Source organism: Drosophila gunungcola, unplaced genomic scaffold (genome assembly GCF_025200985.1).
Source record: "Drosophila gunungcola strain Sukarami unplaced genomic scaffold, Dgunungcola_SK_2 000024F, whole genome shotgun sequence".
Classification (NCBI taxonomy): Eukaryota; Metazoa; Arthropoda; class Insecta; order Diptera; family Drosophilidae; genus Drosophila; species Drosophila gunungcola.
In genome coordinates this window covers 1,060,152-1,073,671 of record NW_026453203.1, presented here as the reverse complement: position 1 = coordinate 1,073,671, position 13,520 = coordinate 1,060,152, and the positions used below count along the sequence as shown (strand labels likewise).

Below are 13,520 nucleotides of genomic sequence, written 5' to 3'. Positions count from 1 at the left end.
CATTGAGAATGTTTTCCTGTGGACAGACTCCGAGATCACTTTACACTGGATTAAAACCCATCCCTCGTCGTTGTCGGTTTTTGTTTCGAACCGGGTTGCAGAAATTCAGGAGTGGTCGGAGAAAGCAATTTGGAGACACTTTCCCACGAAAGTCAACCTAGCAGATATAGTGTCCCGAGGATGTGACGTAGAGGAGCTTACAACGTCCATTTGGTTCGGTGGGCCTTCGTTCTTGCTAGACTCAGAAAATAATTGGCCTGTAAATCAACATTTCGAACTGCCGGCTGATGTAATGTCGATGGAGCTACGCAAATCGGCAATAGCTCTCGTAGTCAGCCCAGAGCCAAATTATGTGCTTCAGAAAATAGAGTCTTTTTCGTCGCACCTGAAGCTTCTGAGAGTTTTCGTGTGGGTTTTTCGTTTTATTCAAAGGTGCAGAAAGGTGTCGAAGCCCTTTGAAAAAAGTATTTCGCCAAGAGAACTGGATTTCGCTTTTGATAAAATTGTCGAAGTTGTCCAATTTCACGAGTTCAGGGACGACATAAGTAAAATTCGGAAGAATAAACCGGTAGCAACGAATATTCAAAAGTTAAACCCTTTTCTTCAGGAAAATAAATCGGATTGGTGCTCCTCGACATTGCTACGAGTTGGGGGTCGGTTATTGAATGCTCCTATCCCGTACGAAGCCAAATTCCCGTTGTTGCTGTCTAAAAGCTCACAGTTCGTCAGATCCTATGTGTCATACCTGCACGTTACGAACTGTCACGCTGGCCCACGAGCTCTCGTAAGTCGTCTGCGCGAGAAAATCTGGCTAGTTAATGCTCAAGAAGTCTGCCGACGAACAGTTCGGTCGTGCATGCGCTGCTTTCGCTGTAAGCCGCAACTTTTGACGCAAATTATGGGAAACTTGCCAGCAGATAGACTTCGAGCTCTCCGCCCGTTCAATATTTGTGGCGTTGATTTTTGTGGTCCCTTCAGCACAACGTATCGTATCCGTGGTAAGCCACCGTACAATTCGTACGTGGCCTTGTTCGTCTGTTTTGCGTCCAAAGCGGTCCACTTAGAATTAGTGTCTGACCTAACCACTGATGCGTTCTTGTTGGCATTTCAAAGGTTCGTGAGTCGTCGCGGGATTCCGGAGAAGGTGTGGTGCGACAACGCCACCAATTTCGTCGGCGCAGATCGCCACATGAGAGAGTTCCGAGCCCGTCTGGAGGAGCAGGGGGGCGGTATCGAAACATTCGCATCAAAAAAAGGATGCGAGTTTGCGTTCATACCGCCCAGAGCACCGCACTTCGGCGGACTATGGGAGGCAGGTGTGAAGTCTGCAAAGCACCTGTTCCTTCGGACGGTAGGCCAAGACCTCTTGACCGCGGAGGAGCTCGGAACTCTGCTCACCAGCGTGGAGGCCGTGCTCAACTCCAGGCCCCTCGGCGCTCTAAGCAGCGACCCGAACGACGGCGAGGCCCTGACCCCCGGGCATCTGCTCATCGGCGGCCCTCTTCTGGCCCCACCATCAGCGGCGCTCCCGGACCAGATCAGCCTGACCTGCTTGCGACGATGGCGAGGTGTCTCGTCTCTCAGGCACAGGTTCTGGCAGCGATGGTCCCGGGAGTACATCTCCAGCCTCCAGCAGCGGTCCAAGTGGCACCAGGGGGAGCCCAACCTCGTCGTGGGAGCGCTCGTCGTCGTCGCAGAAGACAATCTTCCGCCCCAGCAGTGGAGGATCGGACGAGTGGTAGCGGTGCACGCCGGCGCCGATAGCAAGGTTCGCGTGGCGGACGTCAGGACGCAGGACGGCGATTATCGGCGAGCTGTCCACCGACTGGCCCTGTTGCCCGTTCTGGCTGAAGGACGTCGTCCCTTCAGAGGGGGCGGTGTTTGCGCACTCAGCGCTTGTATTTAAATCACTAGTTGTAGGGCGAGAGCGGGAGCCAATAAAGCTTTCGTCTGTTCGCTCTTGCGAATTCGCCCCGTCTCTCGCCACCGTAGCATAAGTTAGGTTCTAAGAGAAATTATTGAAATATAATTGTTAGTGATCCATCGAACATCATCGTAGCCACTCCTTTTCGTCGCGCTTTCGACATAGTTTCACAATTTTTCACAAATTAAAATCGTCTCGAACTACTGCGTTCACAAAGTTTTCGCGTTGTTAATACAAAATAGTATTAAATTTTTCAAGTGCAACCAGATTATTGAAAAAAATTCACTTTTACAACAGTCGCATCAGACGTAGCTATCGGGGCGGTAATATCACAAGATAATAAACCAATTACGTGTATTTCTAAAACACTTAACAAAACCGAGCAGTTTTACGCTACAAACAAAACAGTATTGCTTGCCATAGTATGGGCATTATAAAATTTAAGAAATTATTTGTACGGAGTAATTGGTATAGAAATTCAAACTGACCACCAATCTTATTCTTTCACGATTTCGGATAAAAATCCCTAAGTAAAAATGAAATGATGGTATTCTTTTAAAGAAAGATATATATTATAACCAACAGCGACTTAGAACAAACAGACCAGTCAGACACAGACCAAAACACAAAGGAGTTTTTAAAATGTAATACAAGAGGCCGTAAACCGTTAAATCATTTTAAACAACAACTGTTATTAACAACGGGGAGGTACCGTTGTTAATAACAGTTGTTGTTTAAAATACATAAGTCACTGAAAATTTTTGGCAGGACACGACATTAAATTGAATTTGACACACCAGAAAATTTAATATCTATATAGTTGCCTGTGAGCAATTTCAAAAGTTTAACGGCTATCGGTAGTCGGTGCTTTTGTTTTTGTCTGCTTATTCTTCGAGATAACGGTGCTTTGATGTGTATACTTAGAATGTAAGCAAAAAAATTCTAGTTTGCGCATCATTTGACGAAATTATTTGGAATGTGCTGGACGTGCCTCGCGTAAAAAGTGATTGTTGTATTGTGAGGTATATTGAAAAGAAAGTGATTTACTTTTTAATTACGCATTAAAAGTTGAAGAATGTGAGTGAAATTTGTTAATAAATGAATTCTTTAATGCATGTTGTAGTTCAATCTAATTGATTTCTATTAAAAAACAGCTGAGGAATTTTCAAAGTAATAAAGTTGCTTGTGAGCAACCTTGGGCCATTGCACCACCAAAATATGAGACCAAAAGAAAAAGGTTTATCAAATGATGATATTGAGAGAATTGTCAACTTCGATTGGGATGTCTCCAGTGACGAAGAAAGTGGTGATGAAATGGAAGACATCTCTGGAATGTTGGAGAATAATTTAAAAAGTATATTGGAAAGGGGAGAATCAATAGAATTTGAGCATATTGAAAATTTGATTGATGAAAAAAGCATTCAAGAAAATAGTGTTGTGGCTGATAATTGCTTTGAAAAAGTTGATCCCAAAACACTTAAGTGGAGAAATAGGCCATTTCAAGCTCCAGGGTGTATTTGGGAAGAAGATAGTAATCGCCAAATCGATGAAGTGAAGACCCCTGTAGAGTATTTCTGCAGCTTTTTTGACAATAATGTTATTGATTTAATTACAAATCAAACTAATTTGTATGGGTTGCAAGAGCACGGCATAGAGCTGCAATGTACTGGAGATCAAATAAAAAGGTATATCGGAATTTTATTGTACTTGGGTGTCATAAAAGTACCTCAATTTAAAATGGCTTGGTCAAAAGAATACAAGCTTTCTGCTATATCGGATGCAATGCCACGAGGAAAGTTTGAAAAAATCAAACAATGTTTACATTTCAACGATAATACAAAACAACTAAAAAAAGGTGATTTGAACTATGATAAACTGTACAAAATACGCCCTTTACTTGACATTCTCAAAAAAAGTTTTGGTAAACTACCCCAAGAAGAACATCAAAGCGTTGATGAGCAAATCATTGCGTACAAAGGTATTCAGATTTAAATTTTATTAAAATTTAATTTTAATTTTAATTCAATTTTAATTTTTTGTCAGGCCAATCGTCTTATAAGCAATACAACCCAGCTAAGCCTCACAAATGGGGTTTAAAAATGTGTACGCGCGCTGGAACATCTGGATTAGTTTATGACTTCACACTGTATGTTGGCGAAGGCACTTGCCCAAACTTTGGATTGGGAATATCTTCAGATGTGGTATTATACTTATCAAAAGGTCTTCCCAAAGGCAAACCTTTCAAGCTGTATTTTGACAATTGGTTTACGTCAGTTAGTCTCTTGGTTGCATTGAAGGAAAATGGCATATTTGCAACCGGAACTATCCGCAAAAACCGCATAAGCAGCTGTAGACTTCTTTCAGATGCAGAATTGAAAAAACGTGGAAGAGGATCATTTGATACAAAATATGAAGTAAACAATAATCTGATATGCGTCAAATGGTTTGATAATAAGTCGGTTCAACTACTATCTTCGTATGAAGACCATCAGCCAGTTGGAATGTGCAAACGATGGAGTCCTAAAGAAAAAGTTTACATTGATGTTGTAAGGCCTGCTATCGTAGGCTCTTATAACAAGGGTATGGGAGGAGTAGACTTAGCGGACATGCTTATGGAGCTATATAAAATAAACCACCGTTCAAGAAAGTGGTACATTAGAATTTTTTATTGGTGCTTGGGAACATCAATGACAAATGCATGGCTGCTGTATAGAAAAAATTTTCATTTTCTAAACCCAAATCAAAAGTATATACCGCTCATCAAATTTCAAATGGAAGTTGCTCATGAGCTGCTACAATGTACTTACTCTACTTCATTTGAAAAAAAGAGGGGTCGGCCATCAAATATGCAAAGAGAAAACTCAATAATATCTTTGGGTTCTCCAACTAGCAGTGTGTCTTCCAATCAATCCAAAAAATACAAGTTTCAGCCAAATCCTACAAATTCTATGCGTTACGATTGCATGGAACATTGGGTGGTATTTACTGAAAAAGGGCGTTGCAGACTGTGTAAGACAGGAACCCCAATGTCAAAATGTATTAAATGTAAAGTACACCTATGCTGTAACAACAATAAAAACTGTTTTATGTCTTACCATACTTAAAAATTGAAAATAAACAAAAATAACCATCAACTAAAAATGTATTCTTTAATATACACTATGGCCCAACGTTGCCCACAAGCAACATCCGGTAGCGCCCAAACTAGTGGGGGTGGGGAGTTCAAACTTTACTCAAATACTGCTTGGCCCAATACAAACAGAATACAAAAAAAAAAATATTTTTTTTTCGACAGGGAAAAAGTTGGGGTCGAAAGGGTTAAGAGAGTATCTTCCACCTAACATAACGGTAGGAATTCATTGTACCTTAGAGGGTTTTATACCAATTCAATTACCTTTAAAAAATATTTTACAAACCCATTTCTTTTTACAAGAAACGACGAAGATAAAGCTCTAATAATAGAAGAAACATACAGTCGAGCTCATAGAGGGCTAAAGGGAAATTACATGCAAATCAGAAGATTATATTATTGGCCAAAATGTTTTAAGAATTTGAAAGAATATATTAAAAATTGTGTATTTTGTAACGAAAACAAATATAACATGCACCCAATAAAAATTCCAATTGGGGAAGCCCCTATTAAATCATTTACTTCAAGTGGACAAGTTGAAAGAGCACACTCGGCATTAACGGAAATAGTTCGCTGCATAAAAGAAGAGTTCAATTTAACTGACTATTCGGAAATAGTAATAAAAGCCGCTTAAAAATATAATCAGACCATTCATTCCACAAAAAACCAAAAACCTTTTGAAATCCTTTATAATAAAATTAAGCACGATAACGTTCCCCTTATTTTAAAAAAATACACAGTTAAGAATGTAGGAAACATATAACGGGAACAGAAATGAAAAAGATTATCATGAAGGAAAAGTTGTTTATGAAACGAAAAATGGGGAGCGAAATAAACTTACATCTAGATATAAACAAGAAAGAAAGCAAACTTCGGCAAGCCGAAGTTCATATACCCTAGCAGCTATTGGAAGAATTACACATTTTTGAGAACTAGTTGGTTTTGGCGACCTTTCCAAAGTATATTAATTGTTAACCGGCTCGAGGTCAGGATGTTAAGAAAATAACACAATTTTTTAATTTTGGTTATTTGTCAATGAATTTCGGATGCTCTTCGGCAACCGTCTTCAGGACAACTATAAAATAATAACAACGATTTTTATATTCTTAACAAACAGAAAACAATTTACATTTGTCATAAGTTTAATTTACACGTCTGCGTCGGTTGACGTGGAGTTGATAACTAATATTTTTCTGCCCTAGTAAATGTCTATATAAATGAGCGCAATTGTCAATAGTTCATTTTGTAGTTCATCCGTATGTCTGTAGGTGTTTTTATGATATGTAGCATTTCTATGGTGAATCGTTTGGCATAGTGTTGTTCTTGTGATAAGATACTCGCCTCTTCGAGGTTCGGAGAGCGATTATTCTTGGCACAGCGGGACATGAGTGCTGTTTTTTGCGCGTTCGTGTGGTGTCTAGTTTTTAATTTCGATTTTGTTGTTCCTATATATATCACGTTTCATATTTCGTTGTTGTTGCCGTTACACGGTATTTTTGATATCACGTCTTTTTTGTCAATTTCATTTATCCTAGATTTTGTTCTGTTGTATATAGACTTTAATGTGTGGTCCGGTTTACGTGCGATACTTATGTTTTCTTTGTCGTAGCATTCCGATTTCGCTACACGTTCGGATAATGCCGGGACATTGACATTGACATATATTTTTTGTTTTTATTGCTTTTAACGCTGTTTTGTTTTGTTGTTTTGTGTTCCGATAATAATGTTTTTATTATGTGTTTTGGGAAATCATTGTCTGTTAACATTGATTTTATCTCCTGAGTCTTCTCTTCGTGGTAAACCGTGTCTGAAATTTTGAGCATCCTCTGTATACATCTTCTAGCTGTATTTATTATCATTTGTTTTGGGTGTTTGGAGTTAAAATTTATGACTCGTCCGGACTTAATTGGATTCTTGTACCATTTTAATTTTAATCTGTTTGCACGTCTAATTACTACTAGTCCAAATAAGCTAATTGATCGTTTTCTTCTAGTTTCATTGTAAATTTTATATTATTGGCGAAAGAGCTGAGCATGGTCAGTGTAGTTTTAATGTCATCTTCTTGAATGATTGCGAACAGGTCATCTACGTATCCAATAGGCATTCCTTTTAATTGTGTGTAAAAATTGTTTTCAGATTTGAAATATATGTTTTCTTAAATACATTTTATTATGTCCATAAATATTGTTTGCGGTATTTTACTGTGTTATTGTATTATTGTCCATTTGTTTTTAATTATATCCAGGGCTAGATCTGTCGGTATACTCGGAAATAATAAAATTATGTCAAATGAAATTAATCTTTCATTGTCGCCAATATATGTATTGTTGATTTTGTCTTTGAATTCTTCTGAATTTTTATGTTATATTTGGAGTCTGTTGTTATGTTTTTTAATATGTCAATTATGTATTTGCATAGTGCATAGGATGGTGATCCGATGGAGGAGCAGATTGGTCGTAGAGGGGTTCCTTCTTTATGAATTTTGGTTGGTCCATATATTCGTGGTGGTAATGCTGTGATGGTTGTCAACTAATTTCTTTCGATCCTTGAGATAAGTTTCATTTTTGATAGTTTGTCCACTATTTCGTTATTTTTTTTGTTTGTAGTCTAGAGGTGGGGTCTTTCCTTAGTGTCCTGTATGTGTTCATATCGTTTAATATGTCCTTCATTTTTTGGTTGTAGTCATCTTTGGTCAGCTATGAACAGCTACCGTTTTGTTACCTTTGTCTGATTTACCATAGAAATGCTACATATCATAATTACCCGCTTTGTAGTTCCTCCGTATACAGACATACGGATGAACTACAAAACGGACACTGACAATTGCGCTCATTTATATAGACATTTACTAGGGAAGGAAAAATTAGGTAACAACAACAACTAAGAATATTAAAATCGTTGTTATTATTTTATAGTTGTCCTCAAGACGGTTGCCGAAGAGCATCCGAAATATTGACCAAAATTAAAAAGTTGTGTTATTTTTTCAACATCCTGACCTCGAGCCGGTTAACAATTAATACATTTTTGAAAACATAAAAATTGTGATTTACTTGCGTATATGTCTAAAAACATTGAAGCTACGATGATTTATTATTTCTATGGGTGCTATATGACATAGCCGTCCGATTTTGATAAAATTTAAACCGTAATTCTAAAATATTTAACCATTACTATATGTCGAAGAACTTAAAAAAAAAAATTAAAAAACAGCAAAGTTAATTTTTTTTTGTATTTTTGTCCGATTGTTTCTATGGGAGCTATATGATATAGTCGTCCGATTTTGATGAAATTTAAACCATAATTCTGAAATATTTAACCATTCCTATAAGTCGAAGAAAGAAGAAGAAACAATTTTTTTGTATTTATTTTTTCGATTGTTCCTATGGGAGCTATTTGCTATAGTCGTCCGATCCGGCTCGTTCCGACTTATATACTACCTGCAATAGAAAGACAACTTTTGGGAAAGTGTCATGCAGATAGCGTTAAAACTGAGAGTTTGTGTAGAAACGGACTGACAGACGGACAGACGGACGGACAGACGGACATGGCTAAATCGACTGGTCTAGTGATGGTGATCAAGAATAGATATACTTTACAGGGTCGGAAATGTCTCCTTCACTGCGTTGCAAACTTCTGACTGAAATTATAATACCCTCTGCAAGGGTATAAAAACATAACAATAGACTCCATCAAAAATTCAGAAGAATTGTAGGGATGGTCTCTGGCCGGGGTACAGATCTCAGTCAAGAAATTTGTAAATTACCGAAACATCGGACTAGAGAGTTTCATTCAACGAGTGAATGAGTCGCTTGGGGGGGGGGGGGGGGGGGGGGTCACGCCGAAGGTTCTCATGGACGTCGAGAGAGAGAGAGAGTAATGTCGGAGTTGATCACGCCGTATCTTGCTCCGGAGTTAAAAATCCAACGAGCTGGACTTTGGGGCGAGGCCAAGCCAGGCGCAGGATTTCACGAGGGTGGGAACGCCGGGTGATATCACTGGTCACTTCTGCGATTGGGGCACGTAAGTCGTTTTCTGCGTGCCGGAGGCCCAAAATCCACCGAGCTGGACCTTCGGGCGAGGCCAAGCCAGGACACTATTTCGCGAGAGTGGGGACGGCAGGTGACGTCACGCGCAAGTCGTTTTCCACGTACCGGAGCCCAAAAATCCACCGGGCTGGACCTTCGGGCGAGGCCAAGCCGGGTAGAATTTGTCGGACGTGGGGGGATTGAAGGGAAAAGGATGGCGGTATGATCGACCAGTCGGGAATGGTGACCGCGCTCAGGTTACATGCACTACGAGGAGGAAAGCTAGGGTACTAGACCAGACGGGCCGGGTGAACGCGTGCCGGTCGCATGCGCTACGAGGAGGAAAGCTAGGGTACTAGACCAGACGGGCCAGGTGTCCGCGTGCCGGTCGCATGCGCTACGAGGGGGGGAATCTAAGATACTAGACCAGACGGGACGGGTGTCCACGTGCGAGTCTCAAATACTACGATGAGGGAAGCTAGGATACTAGACCAGACGGGCCGGGTGTCCGCGTACCGGTCGCATTTACTACGAGGAGGGAATCTAAGATACTAGACCAGATGGGACGGGTGTCCACGTGCAGGTCTCAAATACTACTATGAGAGAGGCTAAGATACTAGACCAGACGGGCCGGATGTCCGCGTACAGGTCTCAAAAGCTACGAGGAGAGAAGCTACTAATCGACTATAAATAAAAAGAATCACAAACGGGGGTTTGACTTATTACTTCTTCTCTTTATTTTTTTCTAGATTATTTTTATTTATCTACTATCCTCCTCCGAGTCCGCTACACCGTCTTTGCTTAACGGGGAGGAATTTTATGTACACTAATCTCAAAACACTGATCAGCCCACTTATTCACTGGTCGCGTGCCGTCACGCGGTTAAGGCGTTACTCGGATTACACGGAAAATTACTGCGGGAGACATGTCCGCCCCGTCTTACCATTCCGACACAAGGGAACTCGCCCGATCGGTGTATGACCACCTCCCCCACGCTCCCTTTTTCTCGCTTTCGGGATTTCTGGTATATTCCTTAATTTCAAGTATTTTCTATTACACACTAAATATCGGCTAGCGTTGCTTAATATTCGGTTTTAACTTAGTATTTATTATCCATTATGCGTCGCTTACACTTATAACCTTACATACTACTTACTTAATATTTATTATTCATGATAAGTCGTTTACACCTATAACCTTACACACTACCAAAAATTGTATGGAACACCGTCTAGGTGTGTACGTTACACCCCCCCTTTTTTCCCGTGGGGCGATAAAGAGGCGACCGTCACTCTTGATGGTGACGATGAACCGGAGTCCGTCGCCTCCTATGGCTATGCGGACTCGGCGTCCGCGGCCGGACTTGGGAGGTTAGGTTATAATGTCTCGCCTGGTCTTGAGACGCTCGCTGAAGATTCGCTCGTACGATGTCGAAGATTCCTTTGAGGTGAGACGATTTGTCTTTAGGACCTGTATGCACGACCGCCGATCCGGGGGTGAGTTCGTCAAACAGCATCGCAGGCAAGCGTGGTTCCCGTCCTTGAGTTAGGAACGCGGGGCTATACCCCGTCGAATCCGAAATACTGCTATTGATCGCGAGGGATATCTCTGGCAACATATTATCCCACGAACTCTGGTCGCCTTCCGACAGCTGGGATATCAGCGTCTTCACAGTGCGGTTGGTCCTTTCTGTGGGATTCTCCTGTGGACAATATGGAGCCGTGTACTGGATTTTTACGCCGAGCTTGGTGAAATAGTCCTTTAGGACCCGGCTTGTGAATTGGGTTCTATTGTCGCATACGAACTTCCGGGGAATGCCCACTCGTGCAAGTATGCGTTCCCGAAACGCTTTCTGCACTTGAGCTGCGGTAGCTTTCCGGAGTTGGATCAGTTCTACCCATTTCGAGAATACGTCGTGAAACACCAGAGCATAGTATTTCCTTGTTTCGACCGGGGTAGTGGTCCTACAAAGTTCGCACAGAGAATGTCGAAAGGTTCACTGACGACCCGGGTTAGCATCTTACCTGCCGCTTTGGTCTGTTCCGTCTGAAACTTTTGACAAGATTCACAATGGCGAACATGGCGTTTCGCGTCGCGATAAATACCGGGCCAGAAATACCTCTGGGTCAGACGAGTGATCGTTTTTCGGACTCCCAAGTGTCCTGCGGTCGGGGAACTGTGGCACTCACGTAAGACGCGGCGTCTACGGGAAGTGGGCACACAGAGCTTCCACGGAGAGTAGTCTTCATCGTCAGCTCGGTAGCCCATGTTCCTGTAGAGCTGGTCGTTTTCGATCATGTAGTCGGCGAACTTCTCGGGTTCCTCATGTATTTGGTCTTTCATCCTTTTGAACCAGTCGCAGTGGTCCTCGAGTTCGACAGCGCCACGACGTTCAATTTCCCTCGTCGATAGCGTAATTGGAATTGCTGCAATTCTAGCGCCCAACGCGCTATTTGGCCGGAAGGGCTCTCAATAGAATTTAGCCACTTGAGAGCTAGATGGTCAGTAACGCCCTCGAATCGGTACCCTTCCAGGTAGCACCACATCTTTCTGATTGCCCAGATTATGGCCAGACACTTTTTCTTCGTGGAAGTGTAGTTCTGTTCCGCGGGGGTTAGTCGGCGGCTAGCGTATGCGATGACCTTTTCTTGACTTTTGGAGCCCTGTGATAAAACTACACCCAAGCCGACGTCACTCGCGTCTGATTGCAAAATGAACTTCTGGTCGAAATCCGGACAACCTAATACGGGAGCAGTAGACAGGCAACTTTTAATTTCTTCCAAGGCGGCTTGCTGTTCTGGTCCCCAGGTCCACTTCCGTCCTTTCTTTAGTAGCGCAGTCATCGGTTGCACGATAGTCGCGAAGCTAGGAACAAATCGCCGATACCACGAGGCCATCCCGACCCATTGACGGAGTTCCTTTAAGTTAGAGGGGGCCTTTAGCCCGTTGATCGCAGACACCTTCTCTGGATCAGACTGAATTCCGTCACTGCTGATAACGTGGCCGAGGTAAACGAGTCTCTGCTTGAAGAAGCAACACTTCTTTGGATTTATCCTTAAATTCGCCGCCCGCAATCTGCGGAAAACTTCCGACAGATGAGTGAAGTGCTGTTCTTCTGTCGCGCTTATGATAATAATATCGTCTAGATAAGCGAAGGCGACCGGTTCCATCTCCACACCAATTACACTATCCAGAGCGCGTTGAAACGTGGCACTGGCAGAATGCAGCCCAAAGGGCATGACCTTCCATTGGTACAATCCTCTCCCAGGAACCGTGAATGCTGTATATTGGCGACTATCCCTAGCCATGGGTATTTGCCAATAGCCGTGCTTCAAGTCCAACGTGGAGATGTATCGGGCGTGGCGTAATTTCTCCAGAATGTGATTGATTCTCGGGACTGGGTAGGTGTCGGGCACTGAGTGTGCGTTTAACTGAAGGTAGTCTACACACATGCGCCAATCGCCAGTCTTCTTCTTGACCAATACGATGGGAGCGGTGTGCGGGCTTCTGGAAGGTTCGATGGCTCCGTCACGGAGCAGTTCGTCTACTTGGGCATCGATTACATGTTGCGGGGTTCCGGGGATAATACCTTTGTTTTACGGGCTTATCGTCGCGCATGACGATAGTGTGCTCGGCGACGTGAGACACCCCATGCAGCTTTTCGAATAAGGCCAGTTCCCGATCGATGAAGCTTTGTTGCGCCGGACTCAATAGTGTGCTCTGTCACTGCTCGTCGTTTTCTACCGTCCTCATCCTAATGGGCGCGCCGGCGTCGATGTTCGGGGTCGTAGCTCGCGTAGGAATAGGACTGGGTGCCTCTTCTTCTTCTGGCCTGGCAGTTCCCAAATGGGCCCCAACCTCAACCGTTTCCTCCTGGCTGCCTCGCGTCTTTATAAGTACTGGCTGTAAGAGAGGGTCTCCTACCGCTTGGGATTTATTTTGCAAGTCGAGGGTAGCTTGACCACATCGCACCTGAGTTCCCGTTACTTTGAGGAAGTCCATCCCAAGTATTACGCGATCTAGCATCGTGGGCATTACTAACAGAAGTAAGAGTACCGTAGTGCCGGCCAACGTAACCGAGGTTTGCCAGGGCTTCGTCACATCCAGACATGACCGGTCGGCCAACGCTATTCTAGTGACAACATCCTGTAACTCGCATGCACTCGCGGCCAGGCGAGTAAAACTTTCGCTGACGAAACTCCTCGATGCCCCTGTATCAATGGTGGCGTCCACCCGTTGTCCTCCGACTTCTATCGCTGCTGTGATGAACCCGCCGTGTAACCTTAACGGGGGATTTACTGGAGTCGGGTTACTGCTCTGTTCGTCTCCGCCGCACCCGGGTTTCGGCGGAGGCGTTCCCCGTTTCCCGACCCATTTCGACGGCAACAGTCTATAGTTAATACTCCTGTTCGCCCACAGTCCCAACAGAATTCCCGACGTG

General features: G+C 43.0%; 1 protein-coding gene across 3 annotated transcripts; it reads left to right on the top strand.

The window, feature by feature from the left end:
- The first annotated feature begins 2,751 nt into the window (after positions 1-2,751).
- On the top strand, positions 2,752-5,239 carry LOC128263867 (piggyBac transposable element-derived protein 3-like). 3 transcript variants are annotated; one of them, XR_008268552.1, is made up of 3 exons: positions 2,752-3,001; positions 3,079-3,902; positions 4,849-5,239. XR_008268552.1 is itself a non-coding variant. In XM_052999138.1 (3 exons), the coding sequence occupies exons 2-3, from the start codon at positions 3,143-3,145 to the stop codon at positions 5,026-5,028; spliced, it is 1,821 nt and encodes a 606-aa protein (XP_052855098.1). In that variant the 5' UTR covers positions 2,752-3,001; positions 3,079-3,142; the 3' UTR covers positions 5,029-5,239. The 3 variants fall into 3 exon arrangements, 2 of the variants coding, with proteins under 2 accessions (XP_052855098.1, XP_052855099.1); XM_052999138.1 differs by having other exon boundaries at positions 3,968-5,239; XM_052999139.1 differs by lacking the exon at positions 2,752-3,001 and having other exon boundaries at positions 3,053-3,902; positions 3,968-5,239.
- The last annotated feature ends 8,281 nt before the right edge of the window (positions 5,240-13,520 follow it).